General features: G+C 36.8%; 1 protein-coding gene across 2 annotated transcripts in view; it reads left to right on the top strand.

Moving 5' to 3' along the window:
* MAK (male germ cell associated kinase) overlaps positions 1–2,597 on the top strand; it is a 41,409-nt gene extending 38,812 nt beyond the window's left edge. For both annotated transcript variants that reach the window (XM_061194824.1, XM_061194823.1), the window contains one exon: positions 2,282–2,597. In XM_061194824.1, coding sequence (XP_061050807.1) covers positions 2,282–2,436 — 155 coding nt within the window. In that variant the 3' untranslated portion in view covers positions 2,437–2,597. The remainder of the gene's footprint in view (positions 1–2,281) is intronic.
* The last annotated feature ends 10,762 nt before the right edge of the window (positions 2,598–13,359 follow it).

Below are 13,359 nucleotides of genomic sequence, written 5' to 3'. Positions count from 1 at the left end.
CCCTTGATAGGACACATGCAGGTTTTAAAATAAATGCACAGCAAGTGGTAGAGGGCTGCCAGCTCCGTTCTGGGGAGTGGTGAGGTGTGGGCACAGCCAGCTGCTGAACAAAGCACTTCTTTGCCCCACACGAGACCTGGGCTCCTTTGTCAGCTACTAAGTTCTTCACCAAGGGTGCTGGAGTCCTAAAACTCTGTTCTTTCTCAGAAAGGAATCCTAAATGTCAACACTACCGCCTTACTGGCAAAATGATTCTCTTTTCAAAGAAGGTTTTACAAATGTTGGCCTGGACACAGTTTCCTTCAAATGCATTTAGGACTTGACTTAAGACTATGTCATCATCTGGAAAAAAAGCTTTTCTGGATGTTACTCCCCAGACGCCTCACTTCTCACCCACTGTTAGCTTAAGAATGGGTTTTCCCTTTCCCTTTCTCTCAGTCACGGGGACTTATTGTCTCCTCCCTCCTGCCCTCCCCTCCCATGTGCTCTCCTCTGCCCATGGTACCATTTTGATGTGAGTGCACTAATTTATCAGACTGATGCTGGTCTATATTCCAGTGGGTTATGACTAAAGGGCTATTCCTAGAAAATATGGTGCACTTAACTGGCCCTTCTAGACACTGTCCCTGTCTTTGTTAAGGAGCTTTTTATTGGCTTTGAGAACTTTAAACCCAGTAAGAGTGGGATGAAATGACCTGTCAAACCAAGGAAGAACTCTTGGCCTCCTTGTCCCAACTGAACCACAAAGCAGTCAGGGTGACTGTCACCAGGGCGGTTCCTCATGTAAGGCTTTGTTCCCTTTAAGCTGAGGTTAGCAACACATCAGGACCCACATGCTCCCATAAGCTCCTCCTATACTTCCAATTCTACAGTAAAAATAGAAGAAAAAACTGGGAAAACCATGCAAATAAATATAGTATAGCTAGTGTTAGGTGTACAGAATGGTTAGAGAGTCATTTCAAAGTTGACTCCTACAGAGTATAATCCAAGAATGACAGCTACCACATAGTGTGAAAAGATATTTAAATCCCAAACAGAAAGATGGAACATCAGAGAGAATAGCTCTGATACCTAGCTCCCAGTTTGGAGTGAGGAAGGGGTGAAGGAGGGACTGAGGATATTAAAGTTTTCTCTGAAATGATTCACTGCTTTGTCATCTGACATGTTCAAGCAATCTGAGCTTATAAATTGTTCAGGTAACAAATGTCTAACACATTAAAATTTTCACAAAATTTTAATCAGCCAATACATGTATGAATAAAACAAACCTTGTGATGAAAGGTTTGGGATCCTAAGAATGGCTCACTTTTCAAAGGGATTCTGTTATCATCCATCGATTTCCCAATAAAACATGAAGTTTCTTGACTCCAAAAACCACATTTTCATGTTTAAAGAGAAACCTGCTATGTGACCCCATCTGTGTGGCTCCATGAAGCCAGAGCTTTACAGGATTCACAATTCTGAATACATCTGCTGTAGTGATACTGTGTTCAGATATTATTTAGATGTAACCACAGTGTGATTTTAAATAGTCACTGACACTGTGGGTATTGCCCATTGAACTTAAACCAAGGAGTTATTCTTGGTCATCCCAGTTGGTATTGCCTATCAAAATATGATGGGCACTTCAGTGAGCCCAAATAAGAAACAGTAGCAGTGTCAGAACTATAAACCAGAAATTATGGCTCTTAAGCTGCTGAAAACGCTAACTGTCAAGCTGAAAACTGCTGTAAGTGTCAGCATAATACTACAACAGAATTTTTGGCTTATATATATATATTTTTAAAAAACCTTAGAGACCACTGAATTAATCTTTTAAAGACAAATTCAGATTTTCGGACTTCCCTGGTGGCGCAGTGGTTAAGAATCCCCCTGCCAACGCAGGGGACAAGGGTTCGAGCCCTGGTCTGGGAAGATCCCACATGCCGCGGAGCAACTAAGAACATGCGCCACAACTACTGAGCCTGCGCTCTAGAGCCCACGAGCCACAACTACTGAGCCCATGCGCCGCCACTACTGAAGCCCGCACGCCTAGAGCCCGTGCTCCACAACAAGAGAAGCCACCGCAATGAGAAGCCCGCGCACCGCAACGAAGAGCAGCCCCCGCTCGCCGCAACTACAGAAAGCCCGTGTGCAGCAACGAAGACCCAACACAGCCAAAAATAAATAATTTTTTTAAAAAAAGATAAATTCAGATTTTCCCCCATAAAATGAACTGCTTTGTTTTGAATTTAATAATCATCTAAATAAAATTCTAATTTCTGATTCTGCTTTCTTTCAGAATATCCCTGGAACACAAAAACTGGTCAGGGGCAGTTTTCAGGACCTACTTATAATCCTACAGCCAAGAATCTAAATATTGTGAACCGCGCACAGCCAGTCTCCTCCGTGCACGGAAGGACAGACTGGGTGGCCAAGTACGGAGGCCACCGATAGGAGTCTGGTGTGAAGTCCCACAGCATCGCTCCAGAGTCTGTGCAAGTCCCCTGACCCCGGGAAATGTCTACAGATGTCTATTTCTACTGAGTTCTGGAAGAAATATGTCATAGTGGGTAATTTGAAGAGCAAAACTCATCTACTGTTTTCTTTCTTTCCTAGAAATGAAATGCATTTTCTTAGCATCATTGCCCACAGTGCTGATATATGGGTAGGACTTTACAAAGTATTGAATAAACTATTTGCCAAAGTGTCAAGTATTTGATCTACAAATTAATAGATACTAAGTACAATAAGAAGCTTTTTTTAAAAAATGCCTCCAGAAGTAAGTGTTTAGAGTGTTTTATATTTGCCCAAACTATTTAATATTTCATCGTTTGGCCTCAGAGGTTTGTTTTGTTTTGGGTTTTTATAGCAATTACATAGATGTCTGTGGACTGTCAGTTACGGTTCTTATTTGGCCAAGGTTCTACTCTACCATTTTGGCAATGGCAGAAAGATGGTAATTTATCATTTTTCTACTTTGGAATTATGGAAGCTATGATAATTCTAATCTAAAGCAGGACATCTTTCTTAGAAATAAATATTTCTTTAACATAGAGATGTCAAAATCACATCACCTGATTTTAGTGGAGAAAGAGTCGATTGTTCGATTTTGATCAATACAACTGCTATGAATTTGTGGTGACTATCAAACCCAATGGCTTGATGACTTCCAAATTAACCAAGTCAAGGTTCTGTCATCTTCACATCAAGTGTGTTCATCAGACTTTCAAAATACATTGTTTCCGTATTCCCACGAGGCACAAAGATGAAGTATACCAGCTCGTTCCCCAAAGCAAACCCCTGCTGCTGCTGCAGACAGATCACTGACTCAGCTCCGACCTTCACACTTGCTCTTAAGAGCAAATGCATTCAGTTGCTATCGCAGTGACTTCACTTACTACATATTTTCTTAGTTTTATTTCTAAATTGGTATTTAAAATAGACATTTTGAACTTAGGACTACTCTATTCAAGCTTGTCATTTTACGGACTAGATATTCTTTTTAAAGAACAATGTTATCAAACTGCTTATTTTTTATGTATTTTATGACTTTGTAACAAATGCTAATGTAATTGGTATCACCTTGTGGACATTATACAAAGGCATAGTAAGAACATGGTATTTTTGTACAGAAGATTCAGCTCACCTTCTTGAAAAATGTTAAAATCTAAAGAGTAATTTATGTTAGTGCTAATGGTTATATATATATTTGTACAGTTTTAATTAATGTCTCAAAGCAAAAATCTTTTGTGTTGCTGGGAAACTTTTAAACTCCAAATAGATATTAAAATTAATATGGTTAACTAGTGTGTTTTCCTTACATTGTTAAACTTTATACTTATACTCTTAGGCCTTTTTTTGTTGTTAATTAGTCAACTTTTTTTTCTTTTTTCTTAGCAGTTTTAAGTTTACAGAAAATTTGATTGGAAAGTACAGAGTTTCCACGTACTCCCTAATCTCCCCCCTCCTCAATTTTCCCTATTATAAATATCTTGCATTAGTGTGGTACATTTGTCACAACTGATGAACCAATATTGATTCACTGTTATTAATTAAAGGCCATAGATTACATTAGGGTTCACGCTCTGTGTTGTACATTCTGTGGGTTTTGACAACATGTATAATGGCATGTATCCACAAATACAGTATCATACAAAATAGTTTCACTGCCCTAAAGATCCTCTGTGCTCTACCCATTCATCCCTCCCTCCCTGCCTGCAAACCTCTGGCAACCATTGAGTTTTTTTTTTATTATCTCCATAGTTTTTCCTTTTCCACAATGTTGGAATTACGAAGTATATAGCCTTTTCAGTTTGGCTTCTTTCACTTAGTAATATGCATTTAAAGTTCCTCCCTGTCTTTTCTTGGCTTGATAGCTCATTTCTGTTTATCACTGAAGAGTATTCCATTGTCTATATGTATCCTAGTTTATTTACCCATTCATCAACTGAAGGACATTTTGGTTGTTTCCAAGTACAGGCAATTATGAATAAAGCTGCTATAAACATTCATGTACATGTTTTTGTGTGGACATCAGTTTTCACTTCACTTGATTAATTGCTGGATCATATGGTAGGAGTATGTTTTGTAAGAGAGCACCAAACTGCCTTCCGAAGTGACTGTACCATTTCGCATTCCCACCAGCAATGAATGAGAGTTCCTGTTGCTCCACATCCTCACCAGCATTTGGTGCTGTCAGTGTTTTGGATTTTGGCTGTTCTAGTGTGTAGTAGTATCTTGTTATTTTAATTTGCAATTCCCTAATGACATAGGATGTGAAGGATCTATTCACATGCTTATCTGCCATCTGTATATCTCCTTGCTGTCTATTCAGATCTTTTGCCCATTTTTAAATTAGTTTGTTTTCTTATTGTTGAATTTAAACAATTCCTTGTATATTTTGAATAACAGACCTTTATCAGTTGTCTTTTGCAAATCTTACCTCCAGTCCGTGACTTGTCTTTTCATTCTCTTAAGGTCTTCTGCAGAGCAAAAGTTTTTAATTTAAATGAAGTCCAGCTTACCAATTTTTTATTTCATGGATCATGCTTCTGGGGTTGTATCTAAAAAGCCATCACCAAACCCAAGGTCACCTATGATTTTCTCCTATATTCTAGGAGTTTTACAGTTTTGCATTTTACATTTAGATCTATGATCCATTTTGAGTCAATTTTTCTGAAAGGTATATCATCTGTTACAGATTCTTTTTCATGTTGATGTCTATTGTCCAGCGTCGTTTGTTGAAAAGACTGTTTTCTCCACTGAACTGCCTTTGCTAATTTGTCAAAGATCAGTTGACTGTATTTGTGTGCATCTATTTCTGGGCTCTCTATTCTGTTCCATTGATCTATGTGTCTATTCTCTCACCAATACCACACTGTCTTGATTACTATAGCTTTATAGAAGTCACCTAGGTTAGTCCCTCAACTTTGTTTCTCTCCTTCAATATTGTGTTGGCTATTTTGGGTCTTTTACTGCTCCATATAAACTCTAGAATCAGTTTGTCAATATCCACAAAATAACTGGGATTTTTGACTGGGATTGCAGTGAACAAGCAATACAGATCAAGTTGGGAAGAACTGACATCTTGACACTCTTGGGTCTTCCCACTCATGTACAAGGACTATTGCTCTATTTTTTTTACATCTTCTTGTACTTCTTTCATCAGTGTCTTGTCATTTTCCTCATATAGATCTTACACATATTTGTTGGATTTATACCTGTTTATTTTAGTGCTAATGCAATTTTTAATTTCAAATTTGAATTGTTCATTGCTTGTATATAAGAAAGCAAATGACTTTTCTATATTAATGTTGTATCCTAATTCCTGTTATAATCACTTATTAAATCCAGGAGTTGTTGATTCTTTGAAATTTTCTACGTAGACAATCATGTCATCTGCAAACAAAGACAGTTTTATGCTTCATTCCCAATCAGCATACTTTTTATTTCCTTTTCTTTCTTATTGAACTAGCCAGGACTTCCAGTACAATGCTGAATAGAAGTGGTGGGAGTGAACATCCTTCCCTTGTTCCTGATCTTAGCAGGAAAACATCTAGTTTCTCCCCATTAAGAAAGATGTTAGCTGTAGGGTTTCTGGTTTTTTTTAATAGATTTTCTTTATCAAGTTGAAGACATTCCTCCCTATTTTGCTGAGAGTTTTTATTATGAATGGTGTTAGATTCTGTCAAATACTTTTTGTGCATCTATTGATAATCATTGATCATACAATTTTTTTTTCTTTAGCTTGTTGATGTGATGGACTATATTAATTGATTTTCAAATGCTGAACCAGCTTTGTATACCTAGAATAAATCCCACTTGATCATATTAGGTAATTCTCTGTATACATTGTTGGACTGGATTTGCTAATATCTTGTTGAGGATTTCTGCATCTATGTTCATATATATATATATAGAGAGAGAGAGAGAGAGACAAACTTTTCTCTAAATTTGAAAATTTTCAAAATCAAATGTTAAAACAACATAAATATGTGAAGCAAAGATTAACCACAAATACAAGAAGAAATTGACATAACCACAGAGTGGGAGGTTTTTCTTAGAAAACAGATCTAGAGACCTTAAAATAAGTACATGAGTAACACAGTAAACAAAATTTACCCACCATACATACTATATAGAACTTTGACCAATAAGGCAAAATACTATACATGTAACATGCACAAAAAATTGACCTTATGTTAGGCCAAAAAGAAAATCTCAAATTCTCAAATGTTGAAATATGTAAGCCACAACTTCTTTCCACAGTTTAATAAAAGTAGAATAAAAAAGTATGCCTCCAAAATCATCCACTTAAAAATTCAGAAACATTGTTCTAACCACTACAAAGTCAAAAGGGAATATCAAAAATGAAATAAACATCCTTTAGAAATGGACAATGACAGACCTCTGTATTAAAACCTGTAAAACTCAGTCAAAAGAGATCTCAAAGAAAAAAATTATACACTTGTTCCATTTATGAGAAAAACAAAAAACACTGAAGACATGGTGAATTTGAGCATTTAGCTTACGAAACTAGAAAAAGGAATAACAACTTTAAAAAGTGAAAAGGAATGAAAAGTATAAAATAATGTCCTAGTAACAACAAACATTATCCAGCACCAGGTCTTGGTTTCTAATATCACTGTCCAATAAAAGAAACCAGGGCTACTTGGAGAAATGGCTGATTCTAGTCTTGGAGCATGAAATATACAAGATGAGCCTGGAGCCTCTTACAGTGCCAGAAAGTAGGGAAGTTCTATAAAAACAAAAAACAAGGGAAAAAAAAAAGCCTACACTGATAGGCTATGTCAAAGGACCCATGGGCCAGCTGAAAGAGCTCCCAATGGTCAAAACTGTAACAATTTGAGCAAGAAAATTAATGGAGAAGTATTGGATTATAACCCAAACCAGGAGATATATATACATGAGTCCGTACTGGAGTGGATGGTTGGATGGATAGACAGGGAAGAAGAGGCATCTTCCATGCAGCAGAATTCCAAATAATTTATGTAGATACTCTGCCCTCAAGGAGGCAGAGCACAACTCCCCATTTCTTAAGTGTGGGATACGCATAGTGACTTCCTTTTAAAGAGTACAGTATGGGAAATGGGGAAAAAAGGAATAGCTTCACAATGGAGAAGCCTGAGGAACACTACCTCAGCCAGATGATCAAGGTCAACATCAACAGTAATATCATGTTCGTATATGTAACTTTAATACGATGTGATGAAAATGACACTTCACCCCTGTGGTCTTCCTCCTAAAAACCAATAATCCCAGTCTAACCATGAGGAAAACACTAGACAAATTCCAGTGGAAGTGCATTCTACAAAATACCTGATCAGTACTCCTCAAAACTCAGTCACCAAAAACAAGAAAAGTCTAATAAATAGTCACAGCCAAGAGGAGCCTAAGAAGACATGACAACTAAATGTAATATGGTATCCTGAATAAGATCCTGGAATGGAAAAAGGATATTAGTTAAAAAATAAGAAAAACTGTATAAAGTATGGACTTTAGTTAGTGATAATGTATCAGTATTGGTTCATTAGTTGTAACAAATGTATCATGTTAATGTAAGATGTTACTAATAGGGGAAACTGGGTGTAAGGTGTGTGGGAACTCTCTGTACTGTCTCTAAAACTGTTCTACAAAATAAAGTCATTTTTAAGAAATAGATTTGATCAATCTATCCATTCAGCAAATATTTACTAAGTACCTACTATGTACTAAGTGTAGTATATATGGTATATATGGTAGAAACGAAAAGGTCATTTTCTCTGATCTCATAGAACATACATTCCAGAGACAGACATTAAATAAACACACACACAAAAAAACCCCTATATATTTGCAAATTATTGTAAGTGCTATTAAGAAAAGAAAAAAAAAAAACAGGATGTTTAGAGACTAAAGAAGGGATATAAATGTAGTGAGAGATGACTGAATAATTTTAAGACTAGGAGTCTAATTATACTTGATATATGCCTCTGCCTGCTGGGTAAAGAATTAATTGTTGGGCCAAAGCATGAAAACAGGGAGTCCTGTTAGAAGATTAAAAGATGGTGAGGCTTGGACTTGGGTATTAGCAATAGTATGGAAGAGAACTGATGATGGCTGCTGATAGAAAGCTGTTGGGTTTTGGTGCTTATCTTGTTTCTTGCAGCTTTATAGAACTTCCTCATTAGTTATAATAGGATTTTAGTTGCTTGTCTTGGATTTTCTAGATAGACAATTATATTAGCTATTTAAAATCTTTGATTTCTTTCCTTTTCCACTATTACTTTATACCTCATTTATTTCTCTTACTTTATTACTTTGTCTAGTGTCTCTAGAACAATGTTGAATCATCAGTGATGGCAAATATCCTATTGTTTCTAACTTCAACATAAAGCCACAGCACTAGATAAAGGGTAGTTGACAAAAACCTAAGGCAAGCAATGTGCTTGAGTCGACTGAAGCGTTTACATTAATATCAGAAATTCATTGCTCAGATTGATACCTAATTAGAAAATATATATGAAGAAGTTCCATTCATAATAATAACAAAACTATAAAATATCATGCAATAATCTTAATAGAAATGCAAAGAACTAAGTGAATAAAACTCTAAAATGTTTTAAGACATTAAAAAAAGAAAAACTGAATTAAATGAAGGGACATACAATGTCCTGGACTGAAGAGTAAATATTTTATATACAAACAGCTCATATAGATCAAAATAAAAAAAAACAAACAACCCAATCAAAAACTGGGCACAAGATCTAAATAGACATTTCTCCACAGACATGCAGATGGCCAACAGGCACATGAAAAGATGCTCATCATCGCTAATTATTACAGAAATGCAAATCAAAACTACAATGAGGTATCACCACACACCACTCAGAATGGCCATCATCTAAAAGTCTACAAATAATAAATGCTGGAGAGGGTGTGGAGAAAAGGGAACTCTCCTACACTGTTGGTGGGAATATACATTGGTGCAGCCACTATGGAGAACAGTATGGAGTTTCCTTTAAAAACTAAAATTAGAGTTGCCATATGATCCAATGCTCCCACTCCTGGACATATATCTGGAGAAAACTGTAATTCGAAAAGATACATGCATCCCAATGTTCACAGCAGCACTATTTATAATAGTCAAGACATGGAAGCAACCTAAGTGTCCACTGACAGATCAATGGATAAAGATATGGTATATACACACAATGGAATACTACTCAGCCATAAAAAAGAATGAAATAATACCATTTGCAGCAACATGAATGGACCTAGAGATTATACCAAGTGAAGTGAGTCAAAGACAAATATCATATGATATTGCTTATATGTGGAATCTAAAAAAAATTATACAGATGAACTTATTTACAAAACAGAAACAGAGTCACAGACACAGAAAACAGACTTACGGTTACCAAAGAGGAAAGGGGGGTGGAGGGATAAATCAGGAGTTTGGGATTAAAATATAAACACTATTATATATAAAATAGATAACCAACAAGGACCTACTGCATAGCACAGGGAACTATATACTCAATATCTTGTAATAACCTGTAAAAATCTAAAAGAGAATAGACATATATATATACATGTATAGCTGAATCACTCTGTTGTACACCTGAAACTAATACAACATTGTAAATCAACATTTCAAAAAAACTTTTTAAAGAGTAAATATTTTAAAGCTCCCAAATCTTCCTAAATTTATCTATAATTCAATGCAATCATAATCAAAATCCCTAGTAAAATTTAAAGCTGAAAGGCTAAGTCTAGATTTATCCGGAAAAGTATGTAAAGAAAAATCAGAAAAGTAACAATGACAGACTTGCCTTACCAAATATCAAAACATAGTACAATCTACAGTGATTATAGAGTCACAGACCAATTAAAAAAACAAAAAAGGGCAGTTTACAGAAAAAATATACATCACTGGTCAATAAATACATGAAAAGATGCTTAATAAGTCATACTAAAGATATAAAACAATGGCTTCGATCAGGGGTTGGAACCATGGTCAGTGAACCAAATCCAGTCCACTGTCTGTTTTTGTGCAGCTGGCAAGCTAAGAATGTTTGTTATAAAAAAAAATCAAAATAAACATGGTCAAAAAGAATATCAAAATAAGACTATTATTTTGTACTATGTGAAAACGATAGGAAATTCAAATTTCAGGGTCCATAAATAGAGCTTTGTTGGAAGGTAGCCATGCTCACTCGTTTATGTACTGTTTATGGTGGCTTTTGCATTACAAGGCAAAACTGAATAGCTGGAGAGAGACGGTATGGCCCACAAAGCCTAAAGTGTTTACTATCTGGCCATTTACAGAAAAAGTTTGCAGATCCCTAGCTTACTGTGTCAAAGATAAAAAGTCTGATAATATGCAATGTTAGCAAAGATGAGGAAACAAAATCTCTCAGCCGCTATTGGTGGGAGTGTAAATCCGTACAACTCTTTTTGAGGACAATTAAAATTTTAAATGCTCATCTGCTTTGACTCAGCTTTTAAGGATATAACCTAAAGATTCATTTGCACGTGTGCACCGGGACTTAGTGATGTTCCTTGGTACAGCATTTTTTTAATAGCAAAAAGCTTTAAACAAGGTACCTTCCTGTCAGTAGGGGAATGGTAAACTAGACAGCCACATCGTATAATTAAAAAGCCACTAAAAAGAATGAGGTAGGTCTCCATGTCCAGATAAAGAAAAGGTGTTAAGTGTGATTCAGTGTAGCAAAGTGTAACTCAGTGTTAATTCCGTGCCCTCACTTGTCTTAACGGTAACCAAAAAAGGATACATTTCTATGTTTTATACTCACAGAAAACTTCTGGGACAATACATAAATAATGGCTACCTCTTAAGTTGAGAGACGAAGGGTCTGGGATCAGAAGGAAACAATTTTGCTGTATATCCTTCTGTCTTACATGCATTCTTTATCACAAGCATATTTTATCTCAATTTTAAATGACCTTGTGAACTAGGTGAGTATTTTTATAATTTGGAATAAGAAAGAACTTTGTAAAGCAATGAAGTAATAGATCTATGTAAAGACGTACAGAAACTATAAACAAAGTTAAAAGACACACAATAGGTTGGGAGAAAATGTAATATATAATAAAGGACCTGTGCCCATTATATACAGAGAGCTTCCACAAATCTTTATGAAACAAAAACCAACAAAAATGATGAAACAAAATACAACAAAAATGAGGAGGAAAATGGATTACATTCAAACCTTTAGCTGGGGATGTCAAGGTCATCTAGATTTGACCTTGCCTTTCAGTCTCATCTCCTGCTGTTGCCAACCTCACTTGCTCTATGCTATTCACACCAAACAACTTGTAGGTACCCAACTGCGCCAGGCAGTGTCATGCCTCAGAGGCACTGCACATACCTTCCCTCTACCTGCAACATTTGTCTGTCCTTGTTTATGAATTCCTCATCCTTCGAGGCTCAGCTCAACCACCATCCCCTCTGTGAAGCCCTCCTAGACTCCCTGAAGAGAACTGACCACTTTTTTGTGCCCCTGGGGTAATGTCTACCTACCTCTATTAGCCATGTATTTCTATATTGCCTTTGTTTGTCTAGATGTCAGTGTTCTCCACCAGACTCCACGATGGCAAGCCATGCTTTGTTTTTCTTTTCCTTCTGGGACCCAGCACAATCTTAGGACAGTAAGTACCTGGGAAACTTTGCCGGGGAGAGGAAGGGGTTCTTAGCAAGGACCCTGTCAAGGCTGCTGGGCCATGAAGACACCCACCCCACCCCCGCCCCTTAGAACTGTAGGCAGTCTTAGAACTCTCAGAGGTGACCACAGGAGCAGTCACACAGGGATCTACCTTGGACCTAAACTAATTCTCACCTCCAGGGAATCGTTGTCACTGAGAGTCTAAGGCTGGCGCCCCAACCCTAGAACTGAAGGTGGCCAAAATTGGTGTCCTTAGGAAAAACTTCATGACAGAAGAAAAACCAGGGCCTCGCATCATGATTTGAAATCCCTTCTGGAAGGATGGGAGCTCTGGACAGTCTACGGCCGCCTGATGCCTCCACCATCACCACAGAAGTGCCTTAATCGTCAGCAGCCAAGGGTTAGTTTGTGTGCACACACACGCACATGTCACATGCACATGTCACAAGCACGAATGGAGAAGACAGAAAATATTGACGAGGACTATTAAATACATTTAACCATAATATTTGAAGTAGCTATTTATCATGATGATCGCTGAAGGGCTAGCTCAGAACCCAAAATGTGTTTTTTCTGATGAACAGAATGACTGTCTTTCGTTTAGAACAATCTTTTTCTGTGCCTCTGTGCTTACAATTCATATATGATTCAAACGTTTGGGGAACAACTAGTCATAACTGATGTTCACGTCTAGCCGACCCTCACACAGAAGCAGGGCTCAGGGAAACAAGCATGGAGATGAAGCTCTGTGAACACAAACAATACACAGGCGTCTCCTCTCTGCTCAAGAGAAACCCAGCCTACCTGTGGGTGTCCTGACCTTTGCAACACTAACTACAACCAGCTGTTTCTTTCCTCCCAAACACATTTCCATAAAAATCAACTTTTAAAATATAAAAAGGACAAAGAAAATGATCTGCTTACTTGATTTTCTTTGTCCACTTTCCTTTAGACTGTACAGGACTAACGTTTGAGAAGATCACAATAATCTGATTCACCAGGGCATGAAATCATACCAGATACCAATGAACTGTTTGGAAATGGATTTGTCTGTATTATTTAAACTATGAATTTGGTATAACTATATGATAAAAGGCAATTACTGACTATGCCAGGAACTATGGAACAATTTTTTATTTAATCAAAATACTTGCAAGTATGTGACATCAAGCATCAACCCTTTCTTATC

The sequence above is a fragment of the Eubalaena glacialis genome, chromosome 7, assembly GCF_028564815.1.
Source record: "Eubalaena glacialis isolate mEubGla1 chromosome 7, mEubGla1.1.hap2.+ XY, whole genome shotgun sequence".
NCBI lineage: Eukaryota > Metazoa > Chordata > Mammalia > Artiodactyla > Balaenidae > Eubalaena > Eubalaena glacialis.
The sequence above is the reverse complement of the archived record's forward strand: the minus strand, read 5'-3'. Positions and strand labels throughout refer to the sequence as shown.